General features: G+C 39.4%; 1 protein-coding gene across 2 annotated transcripts; it reads right to left on the bottom strand.

The window, feature by feature from the left end:
- Positions 1-657: 657 nt before the first annotated feature.
- On the bottom strand, positions 658-17758 carry LOC149839769 (UDP-glucuronic acid decarboxylase 3-like). Of its 2 annotated transcripts, none has more exons than XM_090002817.1 (13): positions 17590-17758; positions 16854-16961; positions 15551-15637; positions 12990-13077; positions 6214-6305; positions 4666-4730; positions 4402-4490; positions 3092-3169; positions 2912-3005; positions 2142-2208; positions 1964-2027; positions 1550-1590; positions 658-1043 (listed from the first exon to the last, which is right to left on the bottom strand). In XM_090002817.1, exons 2-13 carry the CDS (start codon positions 16950-16952, stop codon positions 861-863), a joined length of 1047 nt encoding a protein of 348 aa, XP_089858943.1. In that variant the 5' UTR covers positions 16953-16961; positions 17590-17758; the 3' UTR covers positions 658-860. The 2 variants fall into 2 exon arrangements, with proteins under 2 accessions (XP_089858943.1, XP_089858945.1); XM_090002819.1 differs by having other exon boundaries at positions 4420-4490; positions 17590-17729.
- Positions 17759-19408: the final 1650 nt, after the last annotated feature.

Raw genomic sequence — 19408 nt, 5'->3', positions numbered from 1 at the left:
CCTAGTAAAACAACTGTCAAATGCATCTATGGGTTTATAATTGTGAAAAAAGCAATGGAAACCCCACAAATCCATTTAGCACATTTCTTTTAGCATGTTTTCATCACTCCCATGTTATGCGTCTTTACCCTTGAAATTTTGGCTCTCTCTCTCTCCTACATGTCAAATAATGTAAGTACAGATAAAAAGCTGATTGGACCAGATCTATAAGTGCTCTTCTTATCCATGATTAAATCCAAACCAGAATCCAATTGGATCCTTCTGGACCCTTCTGCTGATTTCCAGCACTTACATGGTTAAAAGCTTCTGGTGTGGCCAGTGCCGCCGCTTCTCTAGCTTGAACTCAATCCCCTGGCTTGGAATGATCAAGGTCTACTGTTCCTAAGCACAGGAGTGGTTTAGGGGCTGAATAACCCAACCATCCCTTTCTCCAGCGCCATTTCAGCAGTAGCTGGAAGTGCATCCTCTTCAGTAAGACAATCAAGGCTGGCTGAGGGCTGAGTTGGTGTGTGAGGCATCCAACCACAAGTGTTCGGATGCTGATACAGAAATCTTAACATACACGTGCATGCACATGTACAAGTGCGTGCACATACAAACACACACGCACGCACACACACACACACAAGTTGAAGAAACCCTAGGGGCCACTTAAAATAACACCAAAATATGCATTTATATATAAAAGGAATAATGAATTGTCGCTTATTCCATACACCAAAATTTCAAAGAGCATATATAGTTATAACTAAGATATGGGAAAATCCATGATATAAGAATGATTATTGCATCTCTTCAAAACTCAAATTTCAGCATCGGCACACGCAAAATTCTGAGAGGAACCAGCAAGAACCCAGCCATCACTTCCTTGGGACAGAGAGCCGCTGCCTGAAATCCTCTTCCATAAGTGGAAGGCCTTCCCGCAATGTAATCTTGGGCTCCCAACCTAGCAAGGTTTTTGCCTTTGTGATATCAGGCTTTCTCTGACGAGGGTCATCTGGTGTGTTCTCCACAATCGTTACTGGTATTGATGGATCAATCAGCTGCAAAAAGGATTTGAAAATGGTGGCAAGTTTAGTTATTTAGCTAAACGAAACTGAACCAACCAGTTACAAGAGACACTTTATTGGCATTGAATTATGGAGGGGATAGCATGCACTGACATACTATAAATTGACATAAAATGGACAATAAGACCATCCCACATTTTCTCGGCATTGCATTATAGATGGGATATCATGAACTGGAATACTGAAGCTTAACATGAAACATTATTAGGACGACCCCAATGCTCTAGTCCAACAGCAAGTGGAACCAACACTGTCACAACTATTAAGAGGTTCCATCAAATGGGCATCCCTACAAACAATCTGAAAACACAACCAATTTCCACTTGAAAACAAATTAAGAAACATTTTTCAGAAAATACTTTCCAAACTGTGATGATAAAAGTAACATGGAGAGCTTCAATTCCTTGCCTAGAGATAGAAAACCTGCTCATACAAGGAGGTATTCAACAATTCAATAGAAATAGCACAGGTGAACTGACCTCCTTCACTGCTTCGGCAAGCTCCAACATCGTGAACTCACCTAAGACAAAAAAGGAAATTACAGACTCAGGCATGCCAAAGGTAAAGAAAGGGTTCCTAAATATTAGAGTAAGGAAATGTCGAAGGCCATTTTGCAACAATAACACTAACAGCCATATGATGCAGCACATGGTTACACTACACAATAATCTGCAACATGGTAATGGCCATACAATGCAACTCAGGCTTAGACTACTAAGAGTATGCAACATTGAACGCAGACACTGACCCAACAGACAATATATCAACTCCGGGCTCCAATTTAAACATTATGGCAATAGTCCATGATGATCCACATAGCAAAATAGAATGAGATAAAATTATTTACAGAGAACGCATTTCCATTCATACATATAAAGTGCATATTAGAATACCAGGATTCCCAAGGTTGATTGGTCCAGTATGTTCTCCTTCCATGAGCCGTATAAGTCCATCAACCTTCATTCATAACATGAAATGGAAAGAAAAGGCAGCTCTTAGTGCTGATTGGATTAATACCATTAATATTATTGTTATAGCTAGAAAACCATGATAAAGTAAAGAACCATGTACCATGTCTGACACATAACAGAAACTCCGTGTTTGTGTTCCTGGAGATTGAACTGTTAATGGCTCACCCCTATATTTAGATGTCACAACAAAAACATTTGTTAGTGTACTAGTCCAGTTACATTTTCCACTTCAAGAATGGAATCAAGGTTTCAAGACATGTTTATCTCTGTGTGTCTGTGTCCACCGATGGGTGGGGTACCCCTCCCCCCATCCCTCTCTCTTTCTCACATAAAAAAATCATCAAGGTTTTCAAATTCACGTACATGCCATATGAACAATAGGGATCACTAATCAGAAATTTGATCCACAGAAACAGAAGAATCACACCACTAAGCTCCTAGGAAGGTTCTCTATGGACAAATACACATGCACGGGCATCTTCATGTTTGTCTATCTTCGCTTGTACTTGTGGTCATATGTGCACACATAGGACATACATGAAAACACCAAACACAAGGGATTTTCCCAGATTTGCTATCAAAAGGAAAAATGCTTATTTGCAAGCGTGCACACTGCATGTATGCAATCTTCCTGCAGGTGATAATCTCGAGTTCAAATTAACCTTAGATCAACTTGAGATTCAGACTTATCATTGAAGAAAAACGGTTAAAAAAGAGTCTACTGGAAATCCTACTACTTAATTGTGAATTCCTTGGTGGCACTGAGCTGACAGGACAGCATGTAAGGGGAATGAGTATGAAAATGTTAAATGAACTTCCAAATGGCCTTTTCCAAGATGACAAGTTCTTTAAAAGCAAAGTTCAATTTACCTCAGTGCTTGAGCTATAAAATTGCTAACAACACGTCCATCATCGATGTTCATTCGTGGGCCGTAAGTGTTGAAGATTCTAGCAATACGGATCTCTGAAAATGAAGACCAAATACTCAATACTCATATAGGAATAGAAATGATATGCCTACAGCATGTGTTAAAAAGTCAAATGTTATACCGATGCCATGTTGCCTATGATAATCAAACATCAGAGTCTCAGCAACACGTTTTCCCTCATCATAACAACTTCTAACACCTGAAACACACGAAAAAACAAATGTCAGTCTCAGCACCGTGTTTACCCTCATTGAAGCAACTTCTACCACCATAAATATGACAAAAAATCATTTCATACAATTCAAATATGTTAGATCTCTTATGCAGCACTAGATACATTGCTATGAAGTTGCATCAGTTTAAAATTTGAATAAAGTTCCAAAGTCCAAACCATTTCTTATAACCACCGAATCAGCCAAAGGAGAGCAGGTAGAATTGTAAGTCTCAATGACAAGTGATTCGTTCAAGACTTGGATGATTCACCAGCCTAGGATTGAGATTCTTCAAGTCAGTGTTACCAATGTCTATCATCCTTCACGAGTGACTTGAAGAATCTCAATCCTAGGCTGGTGAATCATCCAAATCTTGAAGGAATAGTCAGTGGCATAATCATTGAGAATGAAAAGCCACACAAATGGTATAATTAGTGAGGCTGGTGCTCTCTTTAGGAACTCTGTCAGTATGATTAAAAATTAATTTGGTAATTGACACATTTAAAACTGTTTTTGTAGGATGCCCCATTGCACAATAAAAATATTATATATACTACTCTGACAACCAAAATGAAAATTCAGAGACAGCAACCTCTGAACAGCTAATAGAATCAGTAACTTCTTGGATATGACATCAAGAGTTATCAGCAAGCTTTGTCCAAGTGACTTCGTGTTGCATTCAGGCCCATCAATTGTCCTCATAGCAAAATTTATCCAACACTATCACATATTTTATAAACTTCTAGAACATACTTATATTACAAAATCTAATAAACAAGATAACTAAAAGCTAATGAAAGCCATCCACACCAATGAAAAACTAGTAACTCCAACAAAATTATGGGGCTTATCTATAAAATGAGCATTCAATTGCACCTTAGACTCTATTTTGGAGCCTGTATTTGTCATTGAAATGCCAAATTCTGGATATCCCAAGTCCAGGATTTGAGGGACTTGGTATTTTCTAGCACCCACCATTGTTTAGGAGTTGGAATTTGGCGACCAGCTGGAGTTAACATCTACTTGCTACTTAGTATCTCCCAAGTGGAAATCTACAACTTAAAACGGGCTAGGAAGGGAGATGAGAAAGGTGTCCACGTTGGAGTTGCCAACTACAGACACCCAAACGGAACCGTTGTTAGCATGAAGATATCTCTTGCCGTACCATTGGATACACACACAATGTTGTAGCAAGAAAGCACTTCACATTTAGACTTACCAATAGGGTTGACATTACCCCAGTACTCTTCCGTTTGGGGATGCTCAAGAGGATCACCATATACTTCTGAAGTTGATGTTAGCAAAATCCTATGAAAATTGAATAAAGGTTAACAGAGCTACACAATTTGAGAAGGGAAAATAACTTGCATTGGATGGATATATATATATATATATATATATATATATATATATATATATATATATATATATATAGAGAGAGAGAGAGAGAGAGAGAGAGAGAGAGAGAGAGAGAGCATCTAACCTTGCTCCAACCCGCTTGGCAAGTCCCAACATATTCAGTGTGCCAATCACGTTTGTCTTTATAGTCTGTTAAACAATATAATATCCAATTAGATCACATAGAAACAACCAAGTTAATAAATGAATAGACCAGAAATTCAGAATGCTTTTAACTTGTCCAAAGCAAGGTTTTAGAATGAAGACCCAGTTCATGACTCAAATTATGTCACATAGCTATGGGTGTGGGTGTGGGATATGACTAGGGGTGTCAACGGGTTGGGTTTGGTTCGGACCCAGGTGGAACCAGACTTGGACCAGATTTTTGGGTATGGTATCAGTTCCAGACCTGGGTCTAATCGGGATTACGATAAGAGAAACCATACCCGGACCCAATAAGAACTACATGAACAAGACCCAGACCATACCTAATAAAATAATATTTTTTATTATTTTTACATTGAAAATTTGTGGGTCTTAATCGGAACTCGGGTCGGGCCCGAGTATGGTATAAAATTTCACAAACTATGCCCGGATCCATGTATTAATCGGACCTTCAGGTCCAGACCCGGATCTTAATAGGTCTTCTTATTTGTCACCATACCCAGACCCTATAAGGTTTGGTCTGGGTCAGGGGTAAACCCTACCCGTTGACACCCCTAGATATGACACAGATACAAAGGCTACAATAGGAAAACTTATAAAAAGATGGGTAAGGGGAGGACGGCTATACACACACACACAAATGCACAGTTAAGCTAAATTTTAGAACATTCGCTACATATGAAGTTACAGACTGTCACTTATAAACTAAAATCTAAAACATAATAAATATATAGTTAACATTGGACACTGGATCCCACGCAGTGACCAAAAGTTGACCATATCATAAAATGAATAAAATAAGTTGGGACATGTCCAAAACCCAGTTGACTCGTACTCAACTGTACCCAGTTCCAGTACCATGTCGAGATGGCACAACACGTGTACAGGAGCTTGGTAGAAGTACACATGTTACATAGACCCTAATACATTTCATTGTGACCACTGCTTACTAAAAGATAAGAAATTATGTTATGCAACATAAAACCAAATATTAACTGATTTGACATTGCCCAACACAAACACAAATTTGACTCAACACTAAGCAATGCTAAATGCTTTGAATAAATAAGAACCAATAAATGCAATTCAAGCTCAAGAAAGCGAGTCTAAGCATAGAAAGGAACAACATAGATAGAGGACCAAAATTACATGGTTGCTACAGAATTTGGATTACTACCTTGTTTCTAGATTCTAATTTACACTAGGACAAGACACGCACATACACATACACATACACATACACACAAGTGCACAACACAGAGTTGCATAAAGTTGTTTGTTTAAGTTCAAGTATTGATTGCTTATTTAGCATAAGGAGATAACTATTTAAGCAAAGACACCTTTGGAAATTAACATTATGCACTAGTCATCCCAAAGCAGGACATGTGTTACTAGGTTAGATGCATAAACAAGAGAAACTACAAAAGAAGAGATACTGAATAAGTCATTTAAATTATTGAATACTTGCCTTTACAGGGTTATATTTGTAAAAAATTGGAGAGGCTGGGCATGCAAGATGGTAAATTTGATCAACTTCTATCAACAAAGGTTCTGTGACATCTGCATTAAAATAGATATAACATTAGCAATCAAAACGACAACCCATAAGAAAGCTATCAAAAGCAAATACTCGAAACAATTTCGTACCAAAAGATGTAAAAAACATTTAGAAGAAAAACAAATTCATTAATAAGGAGGGCAAAAATAGCAAAAAACAAAAAAGAGAAAGATCACTAACTGTTATTTTAAAGGAAATGTAGTGTTTAATTTCTTTATCCTTCCTCTTTTTTGTTTTCTTTTTTCAAAACAGCATCAAAATGATATTTCCTTTTTATCATATCAACAAAAAACAAAAGTGGACAAATATCAGCTTCATATCCGAACCAGAAAAACAGAAGCTCCAATATATCTCTCTCTCTCTATATATATATATATATCCGTGTTAAATATGAACTGGTGCTAAATGAAACATTTTAGTGGATTTCCCATGTCATTTCGAAATTCTGACCATACAGATGTAATCTATATGCTTGTTTTTATAGGAATCAGTTCTTGGAGGATTCGATTCTGATGCATGGACAAGTTTTTATAATGTTTCAAAAATCAACGGCCTACAACAACAACTATGCCTTCATCCCAAAACAATTGGGGTCGGCGATATGAACCAAAAAAGAAAATCATTCTGGGTCTTCCACATGAATCCTTCTCCTCCAATCATTTCTATCCAATGCCATGTCCTCGGTGAGATTCAAAGTATTCATATCCTTTCCTATCATCTCCATCCAAGTCTTCTTAGGCCTACCCCAACCTCTTTTAACTAATATATTTTCCCATTTCTCCATCCTTCTAACTGGAGCATCATTAGGCCTTCGCCGAATATGTCCAAACCTAGGTAACAGAGATTCGGCTAGCAGGGTGCCGCACCCGCGTCGACGCGACTCGACGCGGGTTCGGGTGCGGTCAACCCAACCCTGGGTGCGTTGACCGCACCCAGGGTCATTTCGGTCCATTTTTTTGGATTTTTTTTTTAAAAAAAAATTGCCGAATGGGCTGCGGAATTTAAAAAAAAAATCTGAAATATGAGAGTTAGCGTAGATTTTTTACAGAATTTGAAATTTGCGAAAGTAAATGTGTCCACCAATAATCCAAATACGGCAAAGACACTCCAGAACAATAATGATGTGAAACGCAAGGCAACGCCTGCGGTTTCGATGTGGTGCACAATGCCTGAGGTGCATGAATCCTGAGGCATCAGCCGTACGATGGCCGCGACAGCAGGAGGTGTCGACCCGCTCTTGGCTAAGGTGCAGCTAGGAGTATCCTGTTAGTCAACAAACAGAGACAATCACGACGACGATGGCGTGAGCTCGGCTGGCCGGGCTCTGGCCTCAGCGGGGGTCACGACCAACGTGCGAGGAAAAGGATGCAGTGCCTATGGGTACTATTGCACGGTAACAGGGACTACAGCGGTGACACTGCAGCCTCGACGTCCGTAACAGAAAAAGGGGAAGGCAGGAAGGTGCGGCATCCTTCGGCCTGTCGAAAAAACAGAGGGCAACAGAGGGGCACCGGTGGCACCGGCCTCTCTGTTGTCTGGCGGGATCTCAAAAGGAGAAGAGCAACAGATGGGGCGCCTCCCTCCTTGCTGAAAAACAAAGGACATAGGGGAGGAGGTCGGCTCGGTGGTGTCCGGTTAATGGCAGTGGGTGACATCGGGTTGGCTGGGACTGGCGTCTAAAAATCCAAAGAGAGCAACCGGGTCCGGTGCAGTGGGTGGAGATGGTGGATGCTGGTGGCGACACTCAAGGGGGGTTTTCAGGCGATGGAGTGCGTCGTGAAATAGAGGAATAGGGTGGATATAGGCTGTGTTGGACTGAGGTGGTCGTGCGGTGGCAGCGAATGGTGGTGTTCCGACCAACGTCGAGTGCGAAGGAGAAGGGGAGTTGTATATATATATATATATATATATATAGAGAGAGAGAGAGAGAGAGACGAGGGAGATCAAATGGGAGCGAGGTTTAAGTAGAGGGGAGAGGGAGTTCGTGAAGCGGGTCTACGATCAACAAAGGGGTAGGGGACGTGAGGGGACTTGACAAGAGGGCGGTACGGTGGGTTATCATGACGGGCATTAATGGTGAGGGAACGGGACCCGTGCCGGGGGAACCCCCAGACCCCCTTATATATATATTACATTTTTGCCCCTGCCGCACCCCCGCACCCGGGTTTTTTGGAAGTACCGCAGCCGCACCTGCACCCATGTGACATAGGTCCAAACCACCGTAAATGATTCTCTCTTATCTTATTTTCAATGGATGCAACACCTACCTTCTTACGTATCTCCTCGTTTCGAATCTTATCTTTTATTGTATTTTCACACATCCATCTAAGCATACACATCTCAACTACACTCATTTTTTTAATATGATGTCTCTTGGCAGCCCAACATTTCGTACCATATAGTAAAGCGGGCCTAATTGTCGTCCTATAAAGCTTTCCCTTCAACCGCAATGGCATTCTACGATCGCACAACACTCCAGTTGCACTTTTTCATTTCATCCACCCAACCTTTATCCTATGATTTACATCTCCATCAATTTCTCTATATTCTTGAATGATAGATTCCAAATATTTGAAGTAGTCATCCATCGATATTTCTTGCTCACCAAGCTTGACTACACTCCCATCACTACTTCATTGCTTACTAAACCGACATTCCATATATTCTGTCTTACTCTTACTCAACTTAAAACCTCTTGTTTCAATGTCTGTCTCCATAATTCTAACTTAGCATCAACCCCAGCTCTAGACTCATTAATCAAAACAATATCATCAGCAAACAACATACACCACGGCACATTTTCTTGAATTGATCTCGTAAGCTCATCCATCACTATAGCAAATAGGAAAGGTCTTAATGCAAATCCTTGATGTAACCCAACCGTTATAGGAAAATTGGTTGTCACCCCTCCACAAGTGCGGACATTGGTTACTACTCCTTCGTACATATCTTTAATTATACTAATGTACTTGAGAGAAACACCTTTCTTCATCATTGTCCACTATAGAACATCCCTAGGTACTCTATCGTATGCCTTCTCCAAATCAATAAAAACCATATGCAAATCTTTGTTTTTCTCTCTATATCTCTCAATAAGTTGTCTAAGAAGATGTATAGCTTTCATAGTTGATCTTCCAGGCATAAAACCAAATTGATTCTCCAATATGATGACAACCTTCCTCAACCTATACTCAATCACCCTCTTTCAAAGTTTCATAGTATGACTCATGAGTTTTATACCACGATATTTTGTGCAATCTTGTATATCACCCTTATTCTTATATAGAGGCACCAAAGTACTCTCCCTACACTCATTAGGCATCCAAAATGCATGATCTAAGTGTTTCTAGTAAATCAATCATGTTAAACACATCTCTACGGTTAGAAATTCAAAAAAACACCAAAAATCCGATATAATGTTTCATTTAGCATTGTGCCATATTTAGCACGGATATTGTATCATATATATATAGTGATGCAAACATGGTAAATGGGTTTTTTAGATTTTTGGTGTTTTTTTCGTGATTCTGACCCCATAGATGTGTTAGGCATGGTCAATTTACTAAGGACCGACACCCGGATCATGTGTTTTCAATTAAAAAAATAGATATTTGGAGCCTCAAAAATTTACAAAGATTTTGAACCGATAATTTTTCTAACCTTATAAAAAACCGCCCATGTGTCGGAATCAAACGCTCCAAGAGTTGATCCCTATAAAATCAAGTACGTATATCACATATGTACTGCCAGAATGGACCAACGGGATCAAAATAGATAGAAGCGCAACAAAAGGTTTCCAGGGAGAAGAAGTTGGGAGGCCGCGAGGATAGGGCTTCTCTCTAGATCGTTAGTGGTCGAAACCTTGGGATCTTCCTCCATATTGATAGCCCTCTAGTTATCCGCTGTTGGTTTATAGCTAGCCATCCTCCGCTTGTGGAACACTAACTCAGTCTTGCTTTTTGTCGTAGGACAAGGGCCTTCTTCCTCGAGAGAGAACTTAAGGAGCTAATGATGCTTTAATGTAAGCATCCCCCTCGAGCCCGTTAGAGCGAGAGACTCAGGATGAGATAAGGGATAGAGACACCATACGGGACATCATTCCTAGGTATCTCACTATTCAATACCTGTTATCTAAGGGCTAGAGAGTTTATATCTAACTAAACCAGCTCCCTAAGGTATACAAATAGCATTGTTATAATAGGAATAGCCCTCTAGTTATTCTTCCCCTGGTTTATATCTATCTATCCTTTGCCTGTGGAACACTAGCTCAATCTTGCTTTTTGTCGTAGGACAAGGACCTTCTTCCCAGCCTATTCTTCTAGCAGTATGAGTGGGACCAACCCCTTCTAACGAATGAATCAAGTATATGAGAGTGTCTTCAAGTGCACATTTTCGCTATCGCCTATCGGCAATTTGCCTGAATAACAAAATTGCCAAAAACCTCTAATCTCTCCCTATTTATAGCTCACAGGGAACGTGGTACAACTGGGCACACTACATTCTTGTCTTTTTGGGCATTAAGAAGCTTTTGAATTGACCTCTCGTATTGAGTCTATTGACACTTTGATGGATGGATGAGAAGAAATAAATCGAAAGGTTGCCTCTCCATCCAATAGAATCAATAAGCTATAAACACTTAAAGAGTGGTGATTTCAACCATACCCTGTCCATGGGGATACAGGGGACCGGTTCTTCATTTTGAGTTTTTTCCTTTACCCTTTTTTGGGGGGGTTCACACGTGGGTAAAACTTTCTCCCTTTTTTTGGGGAGAAATCTTCCCCTATGACCCCACCTATCAATACACTTTCTCACACGTACTTTCCTGCTGCCTTGCTTAATGGCTTTTCTTATTTAGTTTTCTTTCCTAGAATGTCTCTTAAGGACGAAGATTTGTGTGTTCTAACATGGGGTGGAGCTTTCACTAATAGACAAGTGGGATACTGAAAAAGAATAATTCTCTTAATTGCACCCGATCCGAACCAAGTTTCGCTATCCTTTCCACTCGATAGGCAGGAAAATAAGGTTTCCAATCAAAGGTTCCCCTGTCCTACCTTATACTCTTTCTCCTTTCACCTTCTTGCCTTCTGTCTTATCTGGCCTGACTACGACCCCTGTACCAGTGCTCTATCTTCTTCCTCTGTCTTGATTTTGTTTCTTGTTGACTAAACATGGGAACCTAGATTTCTGAAGTGAGAGCAGAAGCGGATATTGTTGTCTACTCTCAACGAAGTATAGCACCAGATCGCCTTTTCTTGCTACCATGGGGTCAACCTGTGAACAATGTAAACCCAATACAACGGGAACCAAAAAAACAAATGGATGGGTACCACATTGGGCAGAAGGTGATCCAAAAAGTGAAGGCTCATCTTTCACTTCCAAGTTCCGGCTGAGATACAAGATAGGGAACCTTACGGCTTCCAACGATAGGCAGTGGGCTGGGCGGAGAAGCGAGTTTTTAAACATAGAACGAAGAAAACCCAATAAACCCATTTAGCATGTTTGCATCATTTACTCTCTCTCTCTCTCTCTATATATATATATATATATGTATATAGTCCAACTCATAGCTAGCAAAACTATAAAACAATTCTTTTTCACTAAAATTTTGTAAGAAAAGAAACTGTTTTTTAAGGGATGGCAGGCAAAAACTCATTCTTTAAGGAGATATCTAGAAGACAAAAATAATTTGTTTAAAAAATATTCTTAAAAGTACACTAATGTGGATTTGATTTTACTGTATCTTGGGTTCAAATCACATAGGGTCGATTGAAACCTCTAGTTTCTATAGCCTAATTTGGTTTTCAAGGAAAATTTCATAGATATTCTATAAAACTAAAACTGACTTGAATTTGTTATTTTAATCTCAAGTTTTAAGCATCATTATTTGTCTTTTTGAGTGAAAATATTTTCAATCATGTATTCATTCTTTGGTGAATTTTTTCCGTTTCACATATTGCCAACTATGGCCCAGCTTGACTTCTATGTTTTAGAATGACTACATACACATGAAAGAGTCGGGATAAACCACATCTTAAGAATGTGAAACAAGATTCCCTCTTCAAATAAGCTATAAATAGGAAGCAGTTTTATTTCATTTAAGTAAACTCATTATCTCAATCATGGCAAATACACAATTGTCCAAATGCTTGAAGCCCTTTTTTTCTTTTTTCTTCTCCTGTTGCTTCTTCTTCTTCCTTTCTTTTTTGAGAAAGGCAAGCTAGGCCAAGAAAGTGAGACCCCTTGGTTATGATATGTGGGTCTTTACTATCCAGATATCTCATTTGACTGCAGCTGGAGATCCATGTAAGCTAACAGAATGAAGTGCAAAAACTTATCCAAGTCATAGTGAAATCTTGGAAACAATTGATTCGAATAAACACAAGTTCCATGAAATCCTCTAACTATGAAATCACATGTGAATCATGTTTCACACAAAATCCTCAGAATTCCCACAAGATCCTTACCTCAAGAATTTACTTGATTAAACACACTAGATTAGGAAAACTTAAAAATATCACCAAAAGGTTCTAGAGCAAAGTAATGGCAGCCATATGAAGTGTAGATCATATTTAAAGAAAAACAAAAAGAAGAAAAGAAAGATGATCTTAAAACACCAGAAAAATACCAAATAAATGAAATTAGATAAACAAGATCTTAAGTGGTAAAGCGAGAAAAGCAGAAAATACCATGTCGAATAAGCTCAAAATTTGGAAGACCAATCCATTTTCTGAGGTTGTCCTTTGAACCAGTGAAGAAGTTATCAGCAACAATAACCTATACACCGCAAGCATGTCAAGGATCCATCTAATAGAACAAATTCATATCTAAAATTTGTAAATATTAGGCAAAATTGGAATTGGCTATCCACCATAGATGAAGGAGAAGCACATCAAGTGAAAACATACAACTACAAATTGACTTCATCAAGTAACTGCACAAATGGCCAAGGAAAAGAGAAACTAGTAATATTCCAAACTAGTACCAAAAGTAAACATTTGGAACATTTTGCAAAAGAAACATTTGTGGAATACCAACAGTGAACTGCCAGAAACTATGTCACACGGACTCGCCTTAGAGGCCGCCGCGTCCACGTCGATGCGACGCAACGTGGGTGCAGGTGCACTGGCTACGGTCAACCCGCACCCAGGATTACGTTTATCCAAAATGAATCTGGTCAAAACTGACAGAGTCCATTTTGGTCCAAAATACAAAAATAAAAAAGAAAGGGGATGGGGGGGATATTAGGGCACGACTGCCACCCCCCCCCACCCCCTACCCGACTGACTGCTCCTTCTCCCCCCTACCCGACAACTCCTCCCCTCCTACTCTTCCGACAACGACAACCACAAGTACCTCTCTCTCTCTCTCTCTCTCTCTCTCTCTCTCTCTCTCTCTCTCTCTCTCTCTCTCTCTTCCTCCTCCGCCTCCTCTGTTTTTTCTTCTTCTTCTTCTTCCATCTCCAACTCTTGTCTTTCATCTTCTTCCTTCTCCTCTTCCCTCTGTGACCTCCTGCTTTTTTCTTCTTCCTTCTCCTCCTCCTCTCTTTCTTTTTCTTCTTCCATCTCCTTCTTCCTCCTCTCTTTCTTCTTCTTCCTTCTCCTCCTCCCCTCGTTGGCGCAAGGGCTAAACCCAGGCATGTTGGTGAACCTAGGTCTTGGTTCACCAAAAACGAACTTAGGCGTGTTGGGTTTAGGCGTGTTGGGTTCGATTCTGGTAAACACAGGTCTGGGTTCACCAGAGGTTCAGTACCGAACTCAGGCCAGCTGGGTTTGGCTCTGGTGAACCCAGGCCGGGGTTCACCAGAATCAAACCCAGGCCTGCTAGTGAAGTTAAAACTGTTAAAATTTATATATACCCTCCCCCAGCACCCAAGTTTTTTTAAAGTGACGCATACGCACCCACACCTATGTGATGTAAGCCAGAAATGATTGCAAATTGAAAAGCTGAAAACAGAGGAATACTTCCATAAAGTTTCTACTAAACTAGAACCATAGAAGTCCTCATATAATGTCTCCAACCATCATTTAGAACATAGTTTTTCCATGGCTTCTTCATCCTCATAAATAAAAAAACACAAGGAATGTTATAAGAGCCCTCACGGGAGTGCCATATCTTAAAAAAGGATAGCTGGGAAAACAAAAGTAGGTAAGGGTGCAGAAAAAAGTAGAATTTTTAGAAACATCTTTAGATTGAATAGAAAAAGACAGGCTTGAGAAAGATATTCCATAAAAAATAACATGATGAGATATATAAAGATCGTTTTTAACGTGATCAAAGCACCAATACCTTTTATAGTTTGGAGTTTGGACTATAACAAAAAAAATGCATCACGTGGTTTCGTAATCCAATTTATGGGAATGTTATAAGAGCCCTCACAGGAGTGCCATATTCCCGGAAGATGGATCAAATCTTGCTAGAAAAGGCACTAAAAAGTACAATAAAACCAAATAGGCAAATTGTTCTCCATCATTTCGGCCTTCACATCCAATCCAAGTTCCTTCAAAAGATTTATAATTCTATTTTCTGGATCTTGGTAAAAGATTGTATTGCCAAATCTCATCCAATATGCTAGGTCCTATGATGATCATATTGCCTTCATACTCTGTGAATATGTAGATGATGGAAAAATACCTAACAACAATTCATCAGTGTGGAAGGTTCGCTAAATTATGTACAAATTTTTTTTGTCCTTGCTATGTGATTATCGACCCTAATGCATGCACAGCTTGCTCATCCTTATCTTTGTTACCACTCTAAGCAACAGAAATCATCCTTCATTCAAATTCCTATTACGGTATTACCTTAAACTAGTAAAATCATACTACCCCACTAATCTTTTATTGTTCAAATTGGTCTCAAACAAACACCCAGCACATAGAGAGCAAAATTGTATCCCACCTCATTAGCAACTTGGTTTTCTCCTGAACGACTGAAATTTGGCTACGATATCTCAATACTTCTAAAGGAGATGGTTATTCTTCAGCATTATGCAGACATCATTATCGCTAAAGATGACTTTTAAAGCATCTGAGAAGCTAAAACCCAAGCTTAAACAATTGTTGAGATGAAGGATCTTGAGCCGCTTAAATACTTTTTGGGCAGAAGATACATATTCATCAAAAGGACATCATATGAAAGGTGATGTTAATTACCAAGCGAAAAGGTTAGTGGCACCATTGAGGTGCTTCCATTAACTAAAAAGTAACTGTAAAAGAACCGCAAGACACAAAAGGGGACATGTAATTACCTCATTTTTATCATTCTCCATCAGTTTGTCTACTAGGTGGGAACCGATAAATCCAGCTCCTCCAGTCACCAAAATCCGCATTTTAGGCTGTCATTATCGATGATGGCAGATTAGACAAAACAAAGTGAAAATGGAAAACAAAAATGTTAAAAAAACAGCTGTATTTTCCACCAAAATAATAGGATGTTTTATAACAACCCACTCCAACCCAGGGATTCTATCACAAAATTACCAAAAAAATGTCCTGAAATAAATTGTTGCAAATTACAGATCTCAGATGTGGCATATTGCCAATTACTAGACATACACTAAATGAATGACTTACAGGAGTAGTTGAGCCAAACTATTCTCAACTGATTAAGTTATAGTTACTTATCAGTATAAACCTCTGGTGAACTTTTAGTTATGAACAAAGATCTTAGATGCTGAGTTGTTTATGATAGCATCATTTGATAAAAGAGTTATTCGACTTAGCAAATTAACATGAACCATACTAAAGGGTGAAGAATGTCAATACCCATCCTTAAATAGGAAATGCAAAAAAACTAAAGCCTAAAGTGTTCAGTTTGAATGTAAACTTTAACTTTTGAAGAAAGACAATACGCAATAAAGTATGCTATTTCAAGAATCAACCAACAAAATTTTCAAAGAGAGAACTCAAGAAGACATTTGTTCAGGGGCGGAGACCAAATGTTGTGCACCGCAAAACCCATCTCTCTCTCTCTCTCTGCCAGCCTGTTCATTGCCCCACACCACACACACACACCTGTGCCCACCCTAATTTGGATTTCTGGCTCTGCCGCTGCATTTGTTCAAATATGTTCCCACTAGAAAACAGAAAAATCAAATGGCAGGTATCACAATTTTCATAAAATGGAAATTTACGTTCAAACTATCTCATCTCATGTTTGTTCAAGAGGAAATCATTCTTACAAATTTAAGCAAACAGCATTTCCATTCTAAAGGCAAGATTCTACAGGCGCCTCTGATTCTAACAAATCTCAGCAATAAATAACTGTTTTCAGCAGAAAAAAATCTGCTGCGAGAAGTTGGCATTATCATGATCACCATTCAAAGAAGCACTGTAGTTCCATAACAGAAAAAAAAATAAAAATAAATGGGACAATCAAAATGTGGCAAGTTCACTCCCAGTGCAGAACTAAATTTCAGCATCTCCCACGGTAGACTGGATGCAAATCAGTAAGCATCCATGAATCTGAAATCAAGCTGTAAAAGAAAGACAATATCCACGGTAGACTGTATTTCTCATAAACGATTATAAAACATAGCCAGTTGATTATACCTGACAAAATTTGGAACTGCGTAAAGGAGACGGCATTGGAGGTGGCTTCGAAGATATGTGATGTGAAGCATGGTTTTCTGTACCATTTGAACTGGTCATCTCTAAAATCTGTAGAAAAGAAAGAGATCCGATTTCAATGAAATAAGGCCACCTTTGCATTTGAAAAAAGGGCATATCCAAACACCAATCCAACAGACATCAATTGAAAATCAGATAAACGCAATCATCAACCTAGAACGTGTTTCTTCCACGTCGAATCCAACTAGCCAAATTCAAACTCCAATTTCCATTCCGATAACTCGATAGAGTCCACAACCCAAAGAACACAAAAGAGAAACAAAATCAATCAAATCTCACGCCAAAACCCCTTGGTAAACCTCTCAGCATCTCCCAACCACTCTAAACCAGGAACAGAACAATAATTTCTATCAAAACCAACTCGATCAAACTGTAACCACCCAAAAATAAACTCAAAATTCACCACCCACGAATCAAAACCGATCAAAACACGACCAAAACAGAAACCCCACATCTCAATTCGATCATAAAACACGAAACGAAACCGATCATCACAAGCAAACGCCAAGCAACACACTACACAAAGCCGATCGAATTCTCGCACATACCAGCACGGATCAAATAACCAACACAAGCCCAAATCGATATCTCGGACACTACGAAATCCTAGCACAGTGGGGAGACCTTAAAATACAGATCGAGAGAAGGAAAAGCCTACCAACTAAAGCAGAGACCAAAATCTTCGGATTGAAGCAAGGCAGAGGCAACCAAACGAAAGCAACGAATCACCAGGATCCACCAACAGGCTCTTATACTCGTTGCTTCGAAAGAAACCCACCCAAATTCGAACCCAAAAATCTCTCGAAAAATCTCCAAAGTTGGAAATTATGGTCAATGAGATCTGTTTTTCTTGAAATGTAATCTGTAATTACGAGGGGAAGATGGAGACACTTACCATGGGAAAGGGCGTAATTTGTACGGGTAAAAGTAGCGGTAAAAAAAATAACACAAGGACTCTCTCTCTCTCTCTCTCTCTCTCTCTAGATTACTTGGAGTTTCATTCAGGGTCAGGTATGGATCTAATTCCAACCCATGTTGGATCCGGTAGAATCATTCCGTGACGTAGGTAGGGGTGTCAATGGATCCGGTTTGAAACTGACCCGACCCGTATCATGTCCTATACGGTCAGGGTTTGGTGATAAACAAGGACCAACTAGAATTTGGGTCGGACCCGAAGGATCCGATTAATATATGGAGCGGTATGGTTTGTAAAATTTCATACTAGACCCGGGCCAGACCCAAGTTCAGACTAAGATCCACAAATTTTTAAATTAAAAAAGATAAAAAATATTATTTTACGGGGCATGGTCTGGGTCAAGTTTATGGAATCCTTATAGGATCCGGGTATGGTTTTTTTACGGTGAGTCTGATTAGACCTGGATACAGACCCGGTGCCATCATCTCAAATCAGGTCTGGGTTTGGTTCCACCTGAGTCTAAACCGACACCCCTACATGGGGTGCAAATGGGTCAGATTTGGACCAGATCTTACTAGATCCAAAGAGAAGAGGTTGAATCCAAATCCAAAATACATGTGGTAATACTGAATCTGAAAAAGAACAAAAACAAGCTATTTACATGTAAAAAATGCAAAGGCTCTGATTTTGATTCGGATCAATTTTAGATCTGACTTAAAATGCTGACCTGAATCCGAAAGTAATATGATTGAACAGATTTGAATCCAATCCGAATGCATATAAAAGATTCATTTCCAAAAATAACATGTTGAACTCGAATCAGATATTCAACAGTATCCGATCCATCTGCAGCCCTAGCCATCAGAGCTCTATAACGAAAAAAGAAGTCCCATTAATTATTTGGATCAGACCTGTGAAGCCCAGTTAGCACGTGGAGCAAGGTATGGTTTATGAAATTTCATATTAGACTTGGGTCCAACGAGAGTCCTGATTAAGATCCGCATTTTCTAATATAAAATGTGTAAAAAATTAGTGTTTCGCCATGTGTAGTTCAGGTCTGCTTTGTGTTATCTTGGTATTGTTTTGCCTTTGAGAGGGTCAATCGGATTCAGACCCGATACCAACACCTCAAAATCGGATTTGGGTCCAATGAAAGTCCAACCAGTTGATACCCGTACTTTCTTTCCTCTCATTTAGTTTGGGTTTCTTTATTCACTAACCAGTTCCGTAATGTGAAGGAATTGACTTAGATGCTATGCTGTAGCATAGAGATGCAAATGGGTAGTATCCACCCGCAACTCGTTTATATAAAGGCCTTAAAAATTAATGTGTCGTGTCAACCCGTCAACCTATCAACCCTCACTTATTATACGAACCCGTCAACCTGCAACTTATGTCGTGTCGACCCGACCCGTTTAGTAAACAGGTTAACCATGTCGTGTCGGGTTACCCATTTAATAAATGGGTGTGTTCGTGTTTGCCACATCCGACCCATTTAATAAACGGGTCGTGCTCGTGTTGAGGTATTCTGACCCGCCAACCCACTGACCCGACCCGATTG

This window comes from Nuphar pumila, chromosome 4 (genome assembly GCF_984573655.1).
Source record: "Nuphar pumila chromosome 4, dmNupPumi1.hap1.1, whole genome shotgun sequence".
Classification (NCBI taxonomy): domain Eukaryota; kingdom Viridiplantae; phylum Streptophyta; class Magnoliopsida; order Nymphaeales; family Nymphaeaceae; genus Nuphar; species Nuphar pumila.
Note: the sequence above shows the minus strand (reverse complement) of the source record. Positions and strands in the feature narration are given on the sequence as shown.

What these genes read in the sequence shown, in the direction of transcription:
- LOC149839769 (XM_090002817.1), bottom strand. Translation starts at nt 16,952, where the DNA reads ATGACCAGTTCAAATGGTACAGAAAACCATGCTTCACATCACATATCT. An exon ending in GCAGTTCCAAATTTTGTCAG is followed by an intron (nt 15,638 to 16,853) that starts GTATAATCAACT and finishes CGATAATGACAG; the next exon opens with CCTAAAATGCGGATTTTGGT. An exon ending in TCATAGGCAACATGGCATCG is followed by an intron (nt 3,006 to 3,091) that starts GTATAACATTTG and finishes CTTCATTTTCAG; the next exon opens with AGATCCGTATTGCTAGAATC.